Source organism: Pempheris klunzingeri, chromosome 24 (genome assembly GCF_042242105.1).
Source record: "Pempheris klunzingeri isolate RE-2024b chromosome 24, fPemKlu1.hap1, whole genome shotgun sequence".
In the NCBI taxonomy this organism is placed as follows: domain Eukaryota; kingdom Metazoa; phylum Chordata; class Actinopteri; order Acropomatiformes; family Pempheridae; genus Pempheris; species Pempheris klunzingeri.
Window position 1 is genome coordinate 5,139,436 of NC_092035.1, and position 19,266 is coordinate 5,158,701.

At 44.8% G+C, this 19,266-nt stretch overlaps 1 protein-coding gene across 2 annotated transcripts; it reads right to left on the bottom strand.

Moving 5' to 3' along the window:
- Window positions 1–2,717: 2,717 nt before the first annotated feature.
- On the bottom strand, window positions 2,718–4,593 carry pou3f3b (POU class 3 homeobox 3b). Of its 2 annotated transcripts, XM_070855723.1 has the most exons (3): window positions 3,382–4,593; window positions 2,961–3,041; window positions 2,718–2,741 (listed from the first exon to the last, which is right to left on the bottom strand). In XM_070855723.1, the coding sequence occupies exons 1-3, from the start codon at window positions 4,591–4,593 to the stop codon at window positions 2,718–2,720; spliced, it is 1,317 nt and encodes a 438-aa protein (XP_070711824.1). The 2 variants fall into 2 exon arrangements, with proteins under 2 accessions (XP_070711824.1, XP_070711822.1); XM_070855721.1 differs by lacking the exon at window positions 2,718–2,741 and having other exon boundaries at window positions 2,943–3,041.
- Between the last annotated feature and the right edge of the window lie 14,673 nt (window positions 4,594–19,266).

Below are 19,266 nucleotides of genomic sequence, written 5' to 3' on the forward strand. Positions count from 1 at the left end.
GCTCGTCATGTGACTTTGTAGCAGAGCTGCACAGGAGCTGCATGCATAATGAGCAAGTGCTTTATTTTTTATTTTTTTTAAAAAAAGCCTCATTATTCTGTTTTTGTTCCGGCAGCACGCGCAGAATATTTGATTTTAGTTTTAAGATCTATATGAACAAGCAACCTCGCTGTGTTCTGAATAGCCTCCTGATTAGTCCTGATTTCCTTTAAGATCAGAAATAAAAAAAAAAAAAAAAAAAATCACCTTGAAAATCCATCGCGCTCCAGCATAAATGACAGAATCTAAAGTTTTGAGGAGTGCACATGCAGCGTGTCTCTGCTGCCACTTTCGCTAATGGAGACAAAGAAAAATGATGCCCACTTCTCTATATCATTGAATTCAGTTGCTAAGCAACTAGTATGGGAAATCATCCGCGAAATTCAAATCCTGCAGCGAGAAGACACGTTTTGTTGAGTTTTGCTGAATAGGCGAGCGAGAAAAAAAAAAAAAAAAAAAAGTTTGGGACACATTTGCCTCTTGCAGCCGTGACGAAAAATAGTCCTGTTGTTAAAAAAAAAAAAAAAAAAGAATAGTAATAAGAGTGCCTCTAACAGAGCTAAAGCAGCGAGGAACCAGGTGGAAATACTGTAAGAAATAAAACAACACAAGACACAATGTCACCATGCTGACTGCACAAGCGCCTTCCCTTCAGGAGCACAGGCTGGAGATCACTTCTGCTGTCACAAGTCCCCAAACAACAATCCAGGTATTAGCCGGCACCACTCCGGCCTGTCAGACAGACAGACAGACAGACAGCAGCTCGCTCAGTCTGTGGGCTGGCTCGGCTCTCGGACAGACACAATCAATAAGCTCTCTGACCCACTGCCCCGCATCCTAAAAAAAAACCAAAAACCAACATGCCAGCGCGCACCGAGCCCCGCTCCTCTCCACCTGCAACAACACACGTGGCGGCTCGGTTTTTTTTTTTTTCTCCGAGGTCACGTGAACTCCACATTCGAGTCGCGGAGCAGCTTTGTTTCTCGCACTCCCATCTCACAGCCTTGCACCCGGAGCACCCACAGCACCCAGAGCACCCCTGCCATGAACCCAAACGCTGCAGATGAAATTATTTCGCAGATTACAGCTTGTGTTGCACTGGTAGCTGCCAGTCTGCTGCGAGGCTGCGCTGCAACGTAAACATTACATAACATGCATTGGGACGCTCTATAGCCTACATCACCCCCCCCTACACACACACACACACACACACACACACAACATGGACGACTGTTATCCGCTTGGATTTTCTTCCATCAAGAATCTCCAGTGCTCTGTCTCTCTCTTCTCTTTAACACAAGAGCATAAGTGCGTGTTTTCCCCGGTGCAGGCTGAGGTCCGAGGCCTCAGGAGGCAGCAGATGGAAACAAACAGACGAGCCAATGCGCAGGGCTGCAACTCACCCTTCATTTAAATGGTGAAATAGAGTTAAAGCAGCGCTGGTGGACAGTTATTTAAGCTCAGGCAGTAACCTGGGAGCTCTTCATGCTATATTAAGACGCCAATTTCTCTCTTTTTAAAGATATTTTAACATATAAAAAAATGCCCTCTTTTAGTTTTTAAAGGTGAGTATTTCCACTCTACAAAGAGCCTTTTGTTCTGCGTTATTCTAATGGAGGTTATTATTAGCTCGCAGCTTCATCTGGGACAAAATAGTCCACCATTTTCTTCATTAGCTCGTGCTGCTGTGCATGCACACACACACACACACACACACACACACACAAAAAGAAAAAATACACACAGGGTAAAATCAGCCTCCACTAAAACAACCCAACGTGCGATCAGAATATAAATTTCAGAACACAAGATGATTTGCATTTCATTCTAACAAATTTATTGTGTCTCAATCAGCTCGTACGGAACCACTACTGAAATTAAATTACAATCAAATTATCACATCAAAATATACCCTTATTACCTAACAACGGTCAATGTCAGCTTATGATGATTTGTGCTCCTTTAGAAACGAGAATACAAAATTAAACAAATAAGGGCAACAACAAAAAAAATAATATATATATAAGAAAAATATTGAAATTAAACAAGAAAAAAAGGGGGAAAGCATCTTACACAAGTTCCTGGGAAGGAAAAATAAATTACCGTTTGGAATAATTCACATGTATTCCCAATGAAATATTAAAACAAGTAATTCTGATGAAAAATATAAAGTAAATAACTCAGATCAGTATCTGATCTAGTGATCTATATTGCCGGCTTTACAGAGTTTTGTTTATTAAAACCTACCAAAGAACACTGCTTAGAAAGGGCAGCATTAATAGTATATCCACAGCACCCACTCAGTCACACTTGGCAACAGATTTTCAGGGTTTTTTTTCCTCACATAAGTGCAGTTTGAAGTCTTTTTCAAATGTCTTATGCTCTATTTGTTGAAAAAAAAAGGAGAAAAATCCACTCACGGTGTCAGAGTCCATTAAATAATAATAATAATAATAATTAACAAAAAAAAAAAAAAAAGAAGGTGATCTTTGAGATCAGGCGGGGACAGTCCTGGTCCTGCTTGTCTTTTCTTTCTGGGCTCATGAGGGCCTCAAGATGACCAAAAAAATACATATATATCCCTAATCCTCCGCGTGTGTGTGAATGAAACCATGCAGTCCACCTCAGAGGAAATAAAATTGCTGGGAATCATGATGGAAGCTTCGTGGATGTCACTCTTATTCATATTGTTGCAGTTTTTCCTCTCTGTTATTGTTAGGCTTGGAGAGGGGGGGGGAAGGCGGTTCAGTCCCATTTCTAAATATACAAAATGCCTGCTCCTTTGTTTCTTCAATCAAACACAGGACAGTGACGGGGGATATTTTTTGTTGTTTGGTTTTTGGAGGAGGGAGGAGAAAAAATATTTAAAAAAAAAACAATACTTGGTTTCCTCTTGGTGTGTCTTAATGCGCCAAAATTACCTGGTGGAATGAACTTGTAGTTGTCACCCTCTGGTCGCTCGCTTCACTTGCATCTTTTAAGTAATCTACTAAAAAATGCCCCTGAAAGAAAAAAGCAGAAGGAACCTTTTAGGTTAAAACATTTCAGGGCCTGGAAGAAGGTTAACGGTGCGTTTTCTGAGGGGGTTGGGAGGAAAAAGGGGGGAAAGGTTGCTGTTTTTTTTCTCTTTCTTTTTTTTCTGGTGAAAAATAGATAACACATTTGCAGTCTCATTCATATTTCCTCACAATCACAGTATCAAAAAATTTTGGCTATCTTGGCGATAGTCTGTATGTTTTTTTAATCAGTTTAATTTCATATAAAATATTCTGGTGTGCTGTTCTATGTTTCACTGAACATTCTTTTGCAGTCCATGGAGGGGGGCGGTGTTTCTGCACTCACATTGCCGACCTGAGAGTACACATCCTCCGGCGTCTGTGCCACTCCTGGGGGCGTCATCCGTTTTTCCTTCTGTCTCCTATTGCAAAACCACACTCTAACCACCTCTTTCTCCAGCTGCAAGTTGTCCGCCAGGCTGGTGATCTCCTGGGCCGAGGGTTTGGGGCATTTAAGGAAGTGGCTCTCCAAAGCCCCCTTTACGCTCACTTCGATGGACGTGCGCTTCTTTCGCTTCCTCCCCTGCGCCGCGATCTTGTCGATGCTGGTGGGGCTGCCGGTGGACGAGTCGGCCTCCTCAAGCCACTTGTTTAACAAAGGCTTGAGCTTGCACATGTTTTTGAAGCTGAGCTGCAGAGCCTCGAATCTGCAAATGGTTGTCTGAGAGAAAACGTTCCCGTACAGGGTGCCCAAAGCCAAGCCGACGTCCGCCTGCGTAAAGCCCAGTTTGATCCTCCGCTGTTTGAACTGCTTGGCGAACTGTTCCAGGTCGTCCGAGGTCGGTGTGTCGTCGTCCGAGTGCGGGTCGTGGCTGTTGACGCCGCCGTGGTGCTGGTGATGCGGATGCTGGTGGTGATGGTGGTGGTGGTGGCTGCCGTGGTCCAGATCCGGGGTGTCCCCCCTCACCAAGCCCGGGTGCACCAGGCTCTGGCTCCCCGGACTCAGCATCCCGTTCACAGTGAACCCCCCCGGCTGGGAGTAGATCAGCGACTGCTGCTGCTGCTGTCCCCCGGAAATGGAGTTAATGTGAGCCGCAGTCGTGCTCCCCCAAGCCCCGGCGTGAGTCTGATGGGGAGCTAAGTGAGGGGGCCTGTGGTGCAGCGCGGTGCCCGTGTGCAGATCGTCTCTTCCGGAGTTTTTCACGTCCTGCTGCTGCGGGCTGCCCGTCATCCCGACGGGACTCGACGACCAGGGCGATCCGGCTTCAGCTGCTGCAACCGCGGCTGCTGCTGCGGCCGCTGCGGCGTGCGGGAGGGATGTCACCCACTGATGGGCATGGCTCAGCATGTGTCCCCCGTTGCTCGCTGCCATTGCGCCTTGCATAAAGTCACTCTGTACCATCTTGACTGAGGGGTCTCCCCTGTAACCCCCAGACCCCGAGGTAACCGCAGCACTGCCCGGCTGCATGCCACCACCTCCGGAGTCAGAGTGCACGATGGATCCGGACGATAAGATGCTATTGCTGGCCAGATAAGGATTGGAAGCCGCGGTGGCCATTCCGTCAACCCTTATGAATATGTTTGTGGATAACCCCCCTCCCTTTTACAGTCACTTCTTTCGAGCAGGCAAATTGTATCTCATGAATTATTCAAACTTTAAAAGTATGGGTAGGTTTTTGGCAAATACCATCGACGTGCGTAAAAACGCAAAAAAGCTTCAAAAACTGTGGCAGAAAACTGAGTAAAATCCGCGTGTATTTACAACATTCTACTTCAGACAGTTGTGCATGGATATCGGCGAATAAAATTCCAGGTTTTCAAAAGCCCTTTGAAACCATGTGCAGTCCGTTTAGAAAGTTTTGCACTGGGATGAAATTGGGAACATTAAAATTAAAATATACGGGGGAAAAAGCGTTGTCCCAAACAAACTTTTGGTGGTCGCAAAAAACAAAAAGCTTTGCAAAATCTCCACAATGTACAAAGTCCCAGTTTATGTCCCCTTTGGATGTGAAAAACATTAGCAGAGTGTCCTTAGTTCTTTTGTAATTCAGTCGCCGAGATTTCTCCCTCGCTTTATTCTTTTCTCTCTCTTCTTTTATAGCACTGTAGAGCCTATCTCTTTGTTCTGTTTTGATGTATATAAACCTGCCAAACCGCAAACTCCCGTTGAAGTACAATCCAGTATAACAGTGTACGGCGCTGCTTGCAAGCCTCTTCTCTCATTCGCTTGTTCTCTCTCTCCACCTCTCTCTCTCTATCTCTCTCTCTCTCTCTCTCTCCGTGACAGCCCGTGTAGTCCCGCCCCCCTCCAACCCCGACGACGCACGGATGTTTACCCCGTGCGTCCCCGTTGATTGGTTACCCGGGGCGTGATTGGCAGGTCTCGCCAGCCTTGCTCTGGGCGCATGAGCCCTCCTTCCGGCTGTTCCAATTGGCTGATTTTTAATTGCAGTCCAAACAAAACGGGGAGCACAACTTGGTAGTAAATAGTCCTGAGATATTAGCACACAAACAGGGAGGAAGGGGTAAATTAAAAAGTGAAGGTTGATAAAGGCTGACCTCTAGTTTGTGATCACTATGAGCCAGACCACCACCATGATGAACCTCTAAGCTTCAGATCTACTTTCAGCAATACATCAACACTAATACACCTGTATTAAAGTATTAATCCTCACATAAAAGCATCTGCTCAGGATCATTTCAGCTCAAACAGATGCATGGACTATATTTAGGTAATAAAACGGCGTCCAGACTGTGATTAACTAGTTTTATATTCTGTTATTCTTCTTCTAAACACACATGCAGGATCAATGCAAGTGTTTATTCAAAACCTGCACGCGCAGTTGACATTACAAGACCTATTGGTAACACTTATAGTTATCTAGTAACCTGACCTGATTGTGTAATAGAACAAGGCGTCCATGCAGCCACGGTTAGGGGTTTAATTCCCTCTGGGCCACCCATGAAAAATACAGGATTTTGAAAAAAAAAAGAAAGAGGTTCACCAAACAGCACCTGCTTTATCTTGTTATAGTAGCCTACATGGGTGCGTGGTGTGATAAAATGGTTACATTAGCATTTCAAAAGTGTTTAGGCGACATTTGCCAGCTCAGTTTGATTGTTTATGAGCGTATAAAAGTAAAAAATCTCTTCCGGGCTCCTGATTGTTTATAGAGAAACCAACGACGGCTGCACCCTAAATCTCAGAGCACCATACAGCCCCAGCAGAGAGAGGGAGGAAGTGTCTGTCATGATTTGAGTGCAGAGAGGGAGGCAGTGCAGCCCTCCGCCTCGGCTCCTCAGGAGTTAACGCACAAAGGTTGCGGGGATGCTTCCATGCGGAAACGCCGCGCGCAGGCAACCTCAGTGAGGCACAGTGAAAGAGAAAGTGGCAACCAAAACAAGGGCAAATTGAGCAGTCCTTTGGGGATTTGTGTGCGCGGGGCGGCGGGGCTGGAAGCATCTATAGATATAGCCCTCAAAGTGCGCAGCATCCCTCAAGATGACCACATCACCTCGGCCTGAATGGGGCCTTTGTTGGTGCGTGGGACTCCCGCGCCTATGGACGCACCCGAGGGTGGTAACAAGGGCCAGATATGTGGGTCCCGCTGCGCACACTGGCTGAGATGAGGGGTGTCTGCAAGCCTGTTGAGTCCACCTGGCTGAGACGAGGCCTGTGGCAGGTGATTCCTCTGACGGGATTAGCTCGGTTTTGTACAAGGTTAAAAGCTACATGCCAAACACAGCCTCGCCAGCTCCCCAAATCAAAGATGACGCAAAGATTTTATTGCAAAAGGGATTTAACGGCAAATATAAGGCAGTGGTGTACTTGTGTACTCCATGCCAGTCCCCCCCACCCTTTCTCTCCCCTCTCCCTCCCCCCTTCTTCTTCTCATCCCAGTAGATTTAATTTGGACTGGGCTCAAAACCGAGGGAGCCTCGTGGATTTGTTTACATTGAATGGGCAGGCTGGGGGCCAGAAGCATGGGGCCCCTCTGTTCATTAATATACAGTGAGGACTTCGCTCTAAATTATTGCTGTTCAATCCGCACTGCAAGCTTTGAAAGGGCGTCTCAGGCGGCCAGCAGAAACGTGACACCAAGGGTAGGTATGCAGAGGAGAGGGCTCCTCACACATGATAACCCCTCCAAATGGAAAAAGTGTAGAATATAAATATAAAAGGAGTCAAAAAGGAGAGTCAGAAATGCTCCCCGAAATCACCGCGCGGCGATAAAAAAAAACACACTCCTCTCTGATATATGATGTGTTTATTATTTATTTGCTTATTATAAAAGGTCCCCAAGTTCCCTGCTGGGGGAGTTCATTTATTTTGTATGCAAAAAAAAAAAAAAAAAAAAAAAAGAAAGAAAAGGGGGAGAGGAAAAAAAATCATCCCCAAGTATAACAAGAGACGAACAGTTAGTGCTGATTTTCATTTGCATAAATTTTCATATATTTTAGTGAAAATAATAGCGGGAGCCGAGGAGTGCTCCTGCTCAGTTGAGGCAGAGGAAAGAAAATCTTAGGGAGCACCGAGTCGTAGGAAAGGGAGATAACCATTTACAGGCTCCGTAGGAACAATGTGAAGCTATTTCTCTTTTCTTGGACGCAAGGTAAGTCAACAATCACCTATGCGGATTTCTTTTTTTACGCATGAGGAATGTTGGAGTTTATCGCATCGCCTCTCAGTGCCTGTTCCGCGCGTCCTTACAGACTGCTCTCTGCTCTAAATGATATTTCATCCCACTTGCGCGCCGATATGCGCTCATATTCTCTCTAACTTATATTTAAAACCGAATTGCAAATGCGTGTCCTTTCTCCTGAACGCGTTTAAATCAATACGCGCGCCGCTGTTTGCCTTTGCGCCCCAGCCTTTTGGGTTTTTTTTTTCTTTTGCTTTATATATATAAATAGCGGGCAGATGGATAAGCTGAGCTGTTTTGTAGTGAATGTCCACCGGAGAAAAGTGCAATCAATCACATTTTAAGCAGGGAGAGAGGGAGAGGGAGAGACAGAGAGGGAGAGGGAGAGAGAGAGACCCCTCGGTTAAATCCTCCTGAGGGATCGCGTAGGCAAGTGCAATATGAAATCGTTTAATATAAATCGATCTCGCCATGGCAAAGTTTGTTTAAAGTTTATACGCAGCAGCCTGTCGACCACAGCTCGGTCCTAAACCCACTCATCAGGACAGACAGACAGACAGGCAGGCAGACAGAGCTCACGGTCGCCTCTGAGCAACCTGAATGCTGAGCGGTTCTTTATTTTTGGGGGTTTTTGGACGTTTGAGGGAACGAATGAATGAACAAATGTCTAAAAACGACTGATTTTTCAAAGAGATCTGGTCACATGCAGTTATTTAAAAGCACAATTTCAGCATCTAGCACAACTTTCCAGAGTCAGTCAATATGATGCTCTATTGCAAAGTAACCTGAATTTGTGGAGAAGTCGTTTGGTTTTGGAGATTTTTTTTTTTTTTTTTAGCTGTTAGAGGGTCATTTTCTTTCTCACGGGTTAACTCTTTTCCCCGCATTGATGGGGAGCGCATTTCTGAGCCCAGCACTTGGTAGCCATGGTGAGCCCAATGAAAGGGGGGAAACACTAGTCGCATTAAGCTGTATGTTTGTGCACTGGAGTCGAGATGAAAAGAGCCTCGGTGTCCCGGGCCAGCAGCACCGGTGCTGGATGGGTAACGCGTTACTGTAACGAAACTACTCCACCTGTGGTACCCAAAAACAAGACTTCCTCTGGTTTGTAGTCAATTTGTGTACAATTAACAACAAAGCACGATCACGTGGTCACCACTAAATAATTAACAGCCTAGATCTGAAATTCTGTTGGTTTTATTGAACCAAACCGTGACTTTGTTGGTTACCAGGCAAGTTATCGCGATGCGTAAAACAAGACCACTTTGTGCTGCGTAACGGAAGAAACTTAACGCACGATTTTGCGTGATCTTGCAGATTATTATGGTTTTTTTTTAAATATGAACAGAACGCGTCGTTACTGAGCAGCACTGAAGCCTCGCATGTGTCACTGAGTCAGGGGCTGAGGTGAGCCAGGGGTTTGGGAGTCATCATAAATCTAAAAGAATCGCACATGTGCCGCCAGGTGTCGCGCTCACTCATGATGCAAATATGTATATCTTACACTGCAAAAAAAAAAAAAAAAGAAAAGCTGCCCATCTTATGTCACATTTCTGCAGAAATGTGGCGTTTATTTTAATCACAACTATCTGTTAATCCTGCACATTCTCACACGGTGACCCCGCTCCACTGGGCTGACACTGAACCCGAGTGAAACTCCTTCAACTGGGTGTGTATGCACACGTGTTTTGCAGGGTGTAAAAGGTGCGTCCTTGTCATTTTATGGCCACAGCTCTTCCTGATGGTCGGATGACACGATTGGCAATTAAGATATCAGGGAAAATGACTAAGAGGGTCAGCGTGGAGAAACAGTGTCACACGCCGAGGCAGCACTTAAGCTGTTGAATAAATAGCCCACTAATTCTTGCAAAACAAGCTACATGTCAGAATCACCAAATAAAACCGGGGCTCAGACTATATTCTGGTTCATCCCTCAATCCCAGAGGCAATTAAATCACCTTAATTTAATTATCCAATTTTTAAAGATATCCCAACCCAGTTTTATTGCACACTAAACTCCCACATGAATTATTATTTCCCCACTCAGCATCAGGAGCTGCGCGAAGAAACGTGCCCGTATTGATCAGAGCGTGGCCCGTGACAGCAGCCTATCAATGACAGCTCCAGTTGATATGCAAATAGTGTGTGATCAGATAGGCCCTGCACGCTGTTTTAAGCCAGTCGCCATCTGCAGGAGCCTGGAAGTCTGAGCCAGCAGGTCTTTGTGGAAACGTTTGACTAAAAGGAGACTTTAAGAAATATCAGCAAATGAGGGCTGGACAGGGCTCGTGAATTAGTGCACCGCAATCCTCCACCGGCCATTTGGTGTTTGCACTGCCCAGCGGTGCTCTTCATCCTCCTCCTCCTCCTCATCACCAACCACTGAAAACCAGCAGCGACGCAGCATCCCAGCAGCACTGTGCGTTATTACTCTGCATTATGAGCCCATTCTGTCATGCTGCACAGTGACGGTTCCTGGTAGCAGGAGGCCATTTATTTCTATTCATTCATTCATTTATTTATTTATTTATTTACTCCTCCAGGAGCAGATTGTCTAATTCATCAAGATGCTTTTCGCGAACTTGGACTCCTCCAATCAGAAGCTGCCTGTTTCCAAATTGCGCGCAGATAAATTTGGATTAAAAAAATAAAGGGAAACAGGCGAGGTGCTCTTGTGCTGTTTTAAAGGTGATTTAATTAAAAAAGTATGTTAAAATATGAATCTAATCTCATTCTGTGAGGGGGATAAAAGCGTCCAATATGAACAAAAATCAAATCAGCCACAACATTAATCTATTCTTTCTCCCCTCATAAAACACCCTCACGGTCTCATCACTTTGCCTCCACTTTTCTGCAGCCGCCATGAATTTATGACACCTGACAAACAGATTTATGTCAGCCTCACAAGGTGGGTAAACCTGCCTGTGGCTCCCACTGCACCCCTGGTTACAATATTCAGATTAAATTGATGCAATTCCTGCCGTTTTAATTATGGCCTACTTAAGTTGCCTATGGGCTACATAATTTATTTTCTTCCCCTTGGTCCAGTCACTAATCCGAAACGACATACGTTGAGTGCGTCTCACGTCAGGCCAAACGTTGATTTAAAGCCGAATCCAACTTGGAGCACTTAATGATAATGTAGCTACTATACCGTTAATTAAATGGGCTACACTGAATATCAGTGTAAGCATTAAACATGCCTTTAATTTCAGACGTGAATGGGATTTTTTTCTTAACCCATTCAAACGAGACAGAGGCTCTTTATTAATATTCTATTAATAAAGGCCAGTATGGAGTCGTATGTGGGCTCAGTAATGTCCCTGTGTTAGCCGTGCAGCGCTGTGGGCCTGCAGCTTGTAAATGGCCTGACATGCAGGTAAAGATGACATGTTTAGTGTTATCACAGGACTCTCCAGTGGTGCTCAGTGCTCATTTCACCAGGAGTCATGGCTCAGACATGTATCAGCACTGCTGGTATTGATTTGGGATTGGAAATCAATGGGGATGTCATAATTTGGGCAGTGTGGAGGACATGGTGTTTACAAAGGCTGTGCTTTGTGTTAGCAGTTTCTTTAATGTGTGCGTTTTGGCTGCAAATTAAATGATTCAAATCGATTTTCCAACATTAAAATGAAACATTTCAGCATAGGAAAAGTGTTTCAATTAGAGAGAATTAATTAAGTTTTTATTTGCTGAGCAACAGATTAAAAATTGGTCACTTTGTTTTGACACTATGGCTTTAAAAAAAAATATAGATTTGAGGCGCAAATTAATTAGAGAAATAAAAGGTCAGAAGTTGCAGTGAGGTTAGTTTTTCATGACCGCAAAATAAAAAGACAGAGATTCATCTGAATGTGCTGATCTGAATGCAGGTGCTTGTACAACACACACACACACACACACACACACACACACACACAGAGGGAAAAAAGCCACTAGTGCCGGCTGGTGAGGAGGTGAGTGACAGGGAACAGATCGGCAAAGATAAGATGAAGTGCAGCTTTCTGAGTCAGAGGGGAGGAGGAGAGAGAGTGTGTGTGCATGTGTGTGTTTGGACAACTATGGAGGTGGCAGTGAGGAGAGAGAGAGAGAGAGAGAGAGAGAGAGAGGGAAGGGGGGGTGCTTTGTCTGTCAGTCTCCTGCCTCACCCCACCCCCTACCCTTGTCCCTCTCCCCATGCCTCTTTGGGGGGCTGGTTGCCTCCCAGTCTGGGCCACCTCCCTCCCATCTTCTCCCCCACATACATACAGATGTAAAACACATCAGCACGGACGCACATACCTACACACCCCCACCTCCAGCAGCAGCAGCATCAAAACAAACCACAGTGTTATTGTGTATGCAAATCAGCAGACGGACACGCTGGTATTTTTCTATTCTATTAGACTGTATTACACATGCTAATCAAGAATGATATCGTGTTATTAAGCGGAGTAATTAATAAATAAACCAAATCCGCAGGAAATCAAATCTATAGAAGTGCCGTTGCTGTGGCTGCCTGGTTTGTAGCCACTGTGCATGTCTCTCCATAGTCCCTGCTTTTTGTTTTTGTTTGTTAAACAGTGGCGTTCCCTGAGGATAGAGAGGAGGGGTGGGTGGGGGGGGGTTGGTTTGTGGCACCTCCCTGCCCAGGATTACATTAATCAAAGTATTTATTTCCCTCGGGGAGCCAGGCGCAAATCACTCCAAATCCCAGTAAAATTGGATAACAGAAGAACGGGCGCATCTAGGGTAACCCTCACTCCTGCCTTTTTTTGCTCATTTCACCAACTTAATGGATCTAGTTCTATCTAACTTTGTGGAACAGTGTGCGTGGAAGAGCAGGGGGGAGGGGGGGTGCAAAGCTAGAGGTATTGAGGCCTTTGAGAAGACAAACAACATAATTGGATAGAAGCGGGCGCTCAGGTAAAGAAAAAAAAAAACAACACTAACCACATCCCCGAAAGGAGTGACTCTGGATATAGAGCTGTACAAATAACAGCCATTCTGCGATTCCCTGTTGAGGCTACAGGCATGTCTGGGTCTGAGCCAGCAGCAGGAAAAACTAGCTTCTAAGATCCCCCATCTGTGATAGACGCGTCAACCTCCAACACCAAACCTGCCCGCTTCCTCTCCGCTAAGTCTGGTCAATCCCCTCGTGAAGCCCACAAAGTCGCAAAAGCAACACAAAATTCCTGATAGCGTCTTTGCCCTATTTGCTAAGTAATTACGTGTGATGTTTGGGCAAAGCCTGGATTGCTAATAAATCAGTAAATGTTTACAGCCAAGCCGGTGCCAATAAGGCAATAAATACAGCAGCCAATATGCTGCCTATTACAGGTAATGCAAATAAAATAATAGGGCTGTAATTTTTCCTTATGTGTTTTTGTGGAGGCGGCGGCGGTGGCGCTGTTTGATATTCATGAGGGAAATGGGGAGGAAATGTCGTCTCCTGGTCTTTATGGGCACAGCATTGTAGCACAAATTCAAGGCTGCTGCTGCCTTCGTCCCAATCAGGGATAAATGATGGCCTTGATGTGTCGCCTTGGAGGCAACCCCACCACCCCAAAACACACACACACAGGCTCTAAAATGCACGCAAACACAGTTGCATGCCTGCAGACACACGCTTGCACACATGTATACGTTTGCTGCCATGTATGCAAAGAGGTAAAAGGGGTAGCTGGAGTCACCGGCTGGGCCCTGACTCAGGTCCAGGCCCCTAGGGTAAAGGCTGCCTGCCTGCACGGTGTACGACACACTGACTAATGGAACATATACACACTAAGTACATGTGTGTATATGTTCCATTTGTGGAGCACAGGAAGCTGCACATTTGGCTTCTGTAGCATGTAGTGTGTCTGTGAGTGTGTACACAGGATCCCTGCTGTATGGTAGTAGTTAATCCAGCCTGTGTGTGAATACATTTGTGCAGTACACGCATGTGTCAAGGTGCAGGGAAGATAGACGGTGCACACGGTTCACCATACCGGCGTCCGTCTGATGATCCATGATGCTTAGCAAATGAGCAGAAAATCTACAGCTCTAATGGGACCAGTGCAGGGTGGATGAGGGGAAAGTAAAGGATGTGAACATTAAGTGCTGTAAACTCTAAAATCAGCACTAATAGGGTCGTGGTAACACAGTGGTATTGTGCAAATGTAGGCGAACTGCTTGAGTGTACATTTCTGTTACACCCTTAAAAGATTATGATGTTTTTGAGGGATTATTATCATAATATAATCTATTTTTAAGCAGCTTTCCAAGGATCACACCAGTGATTTTACATGTTTTTGCCCAGGTGCTACATCGTGCTTGGGCTGTGTTTTGAATGTATTTCCCCTGCCGGTCCAGGCATCCATTGTCTCCCAGTCATTTCTATATTGCATGAATTGCTACTTTGTATATTATCACTGCAAATGATGCACACGTTTTACTTTTGCAGGTCATTTTAAAAAGTACGCAGTGCAATTTTACTCATTTGTATGTATTTTTCCCCATTGTCCCAGCAGCCATTGATTTTAATTGATTTCCCAGCCTATTAGACTCTTAAACCTCACTTTACTGCACGTTAACTTACACAAATGTCATGAGGTAATAATGTTATTTACAATAACACAACATTGTCGGAAAATGAATGCAGACTTAATGTTCGCCGTTACTACTGTTTTATGAATCTGCTGACGATTTTCCTAATGCCCAGAATTAAATGGAAACCAATGGCTGTCTGTAGCAGTAGGGGAAAGCTAAAACACAGTAACATGATTTGCAAAAGTGAGCATATTGACTTACATATTGTATAGTAAATGCAATGGAAACCAATGGCTGCTTGCAAGAGTCGGGGAAAAATAAATCCCAAACTGTGTGTTTGAAAAAGTGACATGAGTCATATACATGGATTTGTAAAGGAGCCGCAACTTTAAACACATTTGTATGGTCCTTTAAAAGCCTCCACGGGGCCCCTGTTTGTCCCCAGGCCACACTTTAAGACCCCTGTATAAAGCGATGTAGGTTTTGCATGCATTATATGTTTCTGCGCCTCCATCACAAACACGGCGAGCAAACGTATGACTGTCTGAGCGCGGCTGGCCAGCTGCAGCTTCAAGGCGTCTGTAATAATGATCAGCGGCTCTCAACTTCAGAATGGGGCCTTGCTGTTGGGGTCGCCGACTGTTGTTGATGATATGTGGGTCCGGGTGACATGTGCTATTCATACACAAGCTTGTGTGGTCACGTTCGGCAGCCGGGAAGTCTTGATTCATGTGGGCATTATGCACGCCGGACGCTTATGGCACCTCTCCCTGTTGCCGTGCAGTCAGGCCCATTTGTTTGGAAATGGGTTTACATACATCTTCTTCCAAATGACTCCCCCCTCCCTGGGCTTACAGCACACACAGGCACACACACACACACACACACACACACACACACACACACACACACACACAGGCACACACACACACACACACACACACACACACACACACACACAGGCACACACACACACACACACACACACACACACACACACACACACAGTAAACTATAAGCTACAAACATGCAGCTATATTAACTGCAACAGAGGGCATTCAGGTGATGTAATTCAGCCTCTGTCGGCCATGTTGGAGGCATTTTGCCGGCCGGCTGTGGTTATAAACAGATAATTATGCTTCTACATGGTGGACTTTACCTTCCTCAGTAAGAATCAATGACCTCGGGTCAAAATGTTTGCTTTTGGTTTCATCTGAATCTGATAGAATTTGCTTTTTGAGCTACATAACCACCAGTGCTTGGCTTCAAACTCAGTTTTGCATTCACTTCCAATCTTTTCTTTAAGGCTTTATCTAATTCAAAGCACCACATACTCTGGTTTTGTCAGCTTTTATGTCCTTATACACCAAAATCCCTGCACCCCCCACCCCCCTTTGACTTAAAGGCCCTAAAAACCTATTTTCTCAACCAGCCTCTTTTCATAAGCAATTCGATCCTACACGAGCAGACGATTCTCTGCTACACTTGAGACAGTTCTGGTTATTTACCAAGAAAGATTTCTGTCTTTAAGTGATTTTTATGTGTGTTCTTGTCACTGGTTTGAAGTGGGAGGGGCTCGATTGGGATGTCACACACGTCTGCGCACCAATCAGGGCGGAGCTGCATTTGAATGTGAAGCTGTTGTGGGTTTTTGTTGGTGTTGCCAGAACACAGTCAGTGACATGTGACGAAGCCACAACAACCACAGAGGCCTGACGCAGCACATCAGCTGATTTGTGACTTTTACATAGAGAGAGACTTTAACCTTGCCGCTCATTCAGTCGTGACTATTTCAAATGAGCTTTAAGGATTACTTTAAAGAACTTTATGTTTTTCCAGCATACATTAGTGATCTCTTGTGCCCACCCTGAACTCAACCTGAGATCCTGCAACAAAACTCTCCTAGAAATTCCCCCTTTTTAGATTTAAGACCATAGGAGATTGTTCATTTGCTGTCATGGCTCCAACTAAAAACTTTTTTTGCATTTCTGCATTGCATGATCTTTTCTAGCCTCGTCTCTCTTGGCTCTCAATTTTATTTGGGTCATCTTTTGTCTTTGTCTAGTCCCAGTCATTTTTTGTTATGCTAGTGTTTTGGCATGTTGTTGTCTGCTCCTCTGTTGAGCAATTTGTAATTTAGCTTTGAAAAGTGCAACACAAATAAGAGTTTTTGATCAACAGCTTATGACATACATGTATTATCTCAACCTTCAGTAGATATCATTCGCTAAGCCTCTGCAAATCCACTTTCTTCCTTATCAATTTGCGAATTAATTAAATGTATTAAACTATAATGCCCGCTGTTGCAGTTCCTTTTACGCTCGCAGGAGTTGATAAAAGTCTTCATGACCTTTTAACTCTAACTTTACAGTGTGGAGTAGCGTCACCAGACGTGATTTCTGGATGTGTGACAACTGCAGAGCCTCAATAGTAGCTGGATTGGCCACACTTACAAGCACACTCTCTCTTCCCTGCTTCACAGAGCCGCTGCTAGCTAGCCCCCCCCCCCCCCATCTCCTCCCTCCTTCTTCGGCCAGGCCTGGCGCGAGCGTTCAAGCCAGCAGCATCACAAAAGCGGCTTTGAGGGGATTGCATGCTGGCCGCCGACCCCTCTGAGCTCACACCCACCACACATTACTCACCAGCAGGCCTCGGTGCAGTCTGCAAACCAGGCTAGGAAACAGTGTATGTCACAGGACTGGAGGGCGACTCAGTCTTTTACTACTAACCTCTTTCCTGTTTTCATTTTTGGTGTTTTTGTTTTACTTTGAAGGGGAATCTTTAGCTTGTATAAATGATGAGTAGTTAGAGGAGAGTTAAACAATGCGGCACAGAATAGAGCACAATAGAACTTTGTTGTTCAACCATGTTGGAAAATTGCCTCAGCATGGACTGTCAAGTCAAATATCCCTCTCAGCTTTTGGCTTTTGGTCTTGCACTGTCAGTTTGTCATTCCAGGAAGTGATGTTGACTGTGCGTGAACATGTGTACTGTATGAGTGTGTGCGCCTCTCCATTTGTTGCCTGTTCTGGCTAGCGTTTTTTTTTTTCTCCAAAAACCAAACACCAGGATTTGTTTTTAACCAAGCAGGATCACATTAAATCTGCCCTTCTGAGGATTCAAATGGGGTTTTCTGTCCTGATATAAATAGTTTTCTCTGTGCGATATTTTTCACACCGCCTGAAAGGTAGTGTCACTTCCAACGTGCCATGTGTCGTCAATTTGGGACAAAACACATTCTTGCAACTTTCCAAAGCAATATGTGGCACCACACGTGCTGGCGTTAATATATATCGCCTCAAACAGCATCGCTGCTCGTGTGGATGTCTTCATTGTCAAAATAGGAAAAAAGACTGAAAGCTTGTATTATGTTCGTACAACCTCCAAATCAAGGTCTTCCACAGGGACGCCTCCTTTGTATGACTGAACTTGAGATAATGCAGGGTGTCATGTAAAATGAAATTACATGCAGCACGCCGTTCTCTCCCCTGCACAGAGCTGCTCGTCTTGTTCTCAGACTGTAACCTTCATATTGTAGGTGTGAGACGAAAGCTTAGCAAAGCATGGCCAATTCTCAGCAGTTACGCCTGTGACTGGCGACTGTGCGTACGAGGGCGTGCGTGCTCAGTCCTCCCTGGTCTGCGCGGCTGTGCTTGTCCTGGACCTTTTGGATTAGCGGTCCAGAAACACAAAACCCTCTAACAATGACGGACACACAGCTCTCTACGCCGTCAGCGTCTGCCACAGAAACTCTGTTTAGCCTACATTTACCCAACCTGTGTGTTCTCCAGCTAAAACTCTGAATGACACTCTTACGTAACGCCTCTCTGTTCTCACAGTAATCTGACGGTCTGAATGTCTTTGAGTCTTCTGCAGAAAATAAAGAAAAAAAAACCTGCACCCACAAGGGTCTGTGTCAGAGCTGTGATCTATATTCTGAGGTTTAAAAGTCTGTTTAATGCAAAATGTTTGAGGAAGCAGCTGATCTCAAGGTTAGGTAGCAGTCATCCTTGCTCAGATTTCTGTTTTTGCTCACCAACAGTCGCAACTTCATCTTTATTCAGAAGCCGATTCGCACCCTTACAGCCATGCCCTTAAGCCAATTAGTCTCATGTTTAGTTATTATTTTTCTTAAAACGACAGAAAATTTCTCGCAGTAGTTCCACTTGTCTCCGATTAGTTTCACTTCTTTCAGGAAGTTCCTGCAGACGAGACTCAAATCAGGAAAAAGGAAATTCACAAGCCCCTGAAACAAAGCAGCTTTGGTGAAAACGAGGAAAAAAATAATGCATTCATCTTTAAACATGTGTCACCGTCTCTCATGGCTCACTGCCGCGTTACTGTATCCCTGCGCTGCACTTTCCAGAAATCCCCTGTCAATCAAACAGTGTGGGCGGCACTGTTTTGTCCTTTCACATACATTTTCTGTTGTTGACATTTGAGTTTCTGAGCTGGATTCAGTCTGCGCCTCAGTTAGCAGGGCCATCACTGCTCACGCTAACTGCCCCGTTCTTCTTCTTCTGCTTACTCCAAACAAACTGAAAACACATCATGTTCCCGGCGAAGGGTTGCAGACACAGAGGGTTTCAAACGGCAAATGGAAAAGCTTTCATGAAACTCGCTAAAGGCCGAGCTTCAGGCGGTGGATGTCGACAAATACTTGGACAAATCTGTTTTGGGACAAACTTAACCTCATACAAACCACGTGGAAATGTCACAGATGGTGGCAGAGAACAAGTACATTTCCTGCATTCAAATTTTTACATAAAGTAGAGAAATATTATCAATGGAATATATAAAGTATTAAAAGTGAATGCACTCCAGAACAATGGCCTCTTATACATGAGTTATATTCATATATTTCCAGAATGTCAAGACACACAGCGCTGTTTTCAGCTTTTGTGCCTGCGTTTTTCACATAATCCAATACATTTGGTATATGGTAAATATGGTTTTCACCGGATAACCATGAAAATGCATTGCTGGACTTTTGCATAGATGCGTGGTTGAAGTCGAGCCGATGTTAGTTGTTGTATGTTCTGTTGGGTTTCGAGAAACAAACCCAAGTAGAAGTC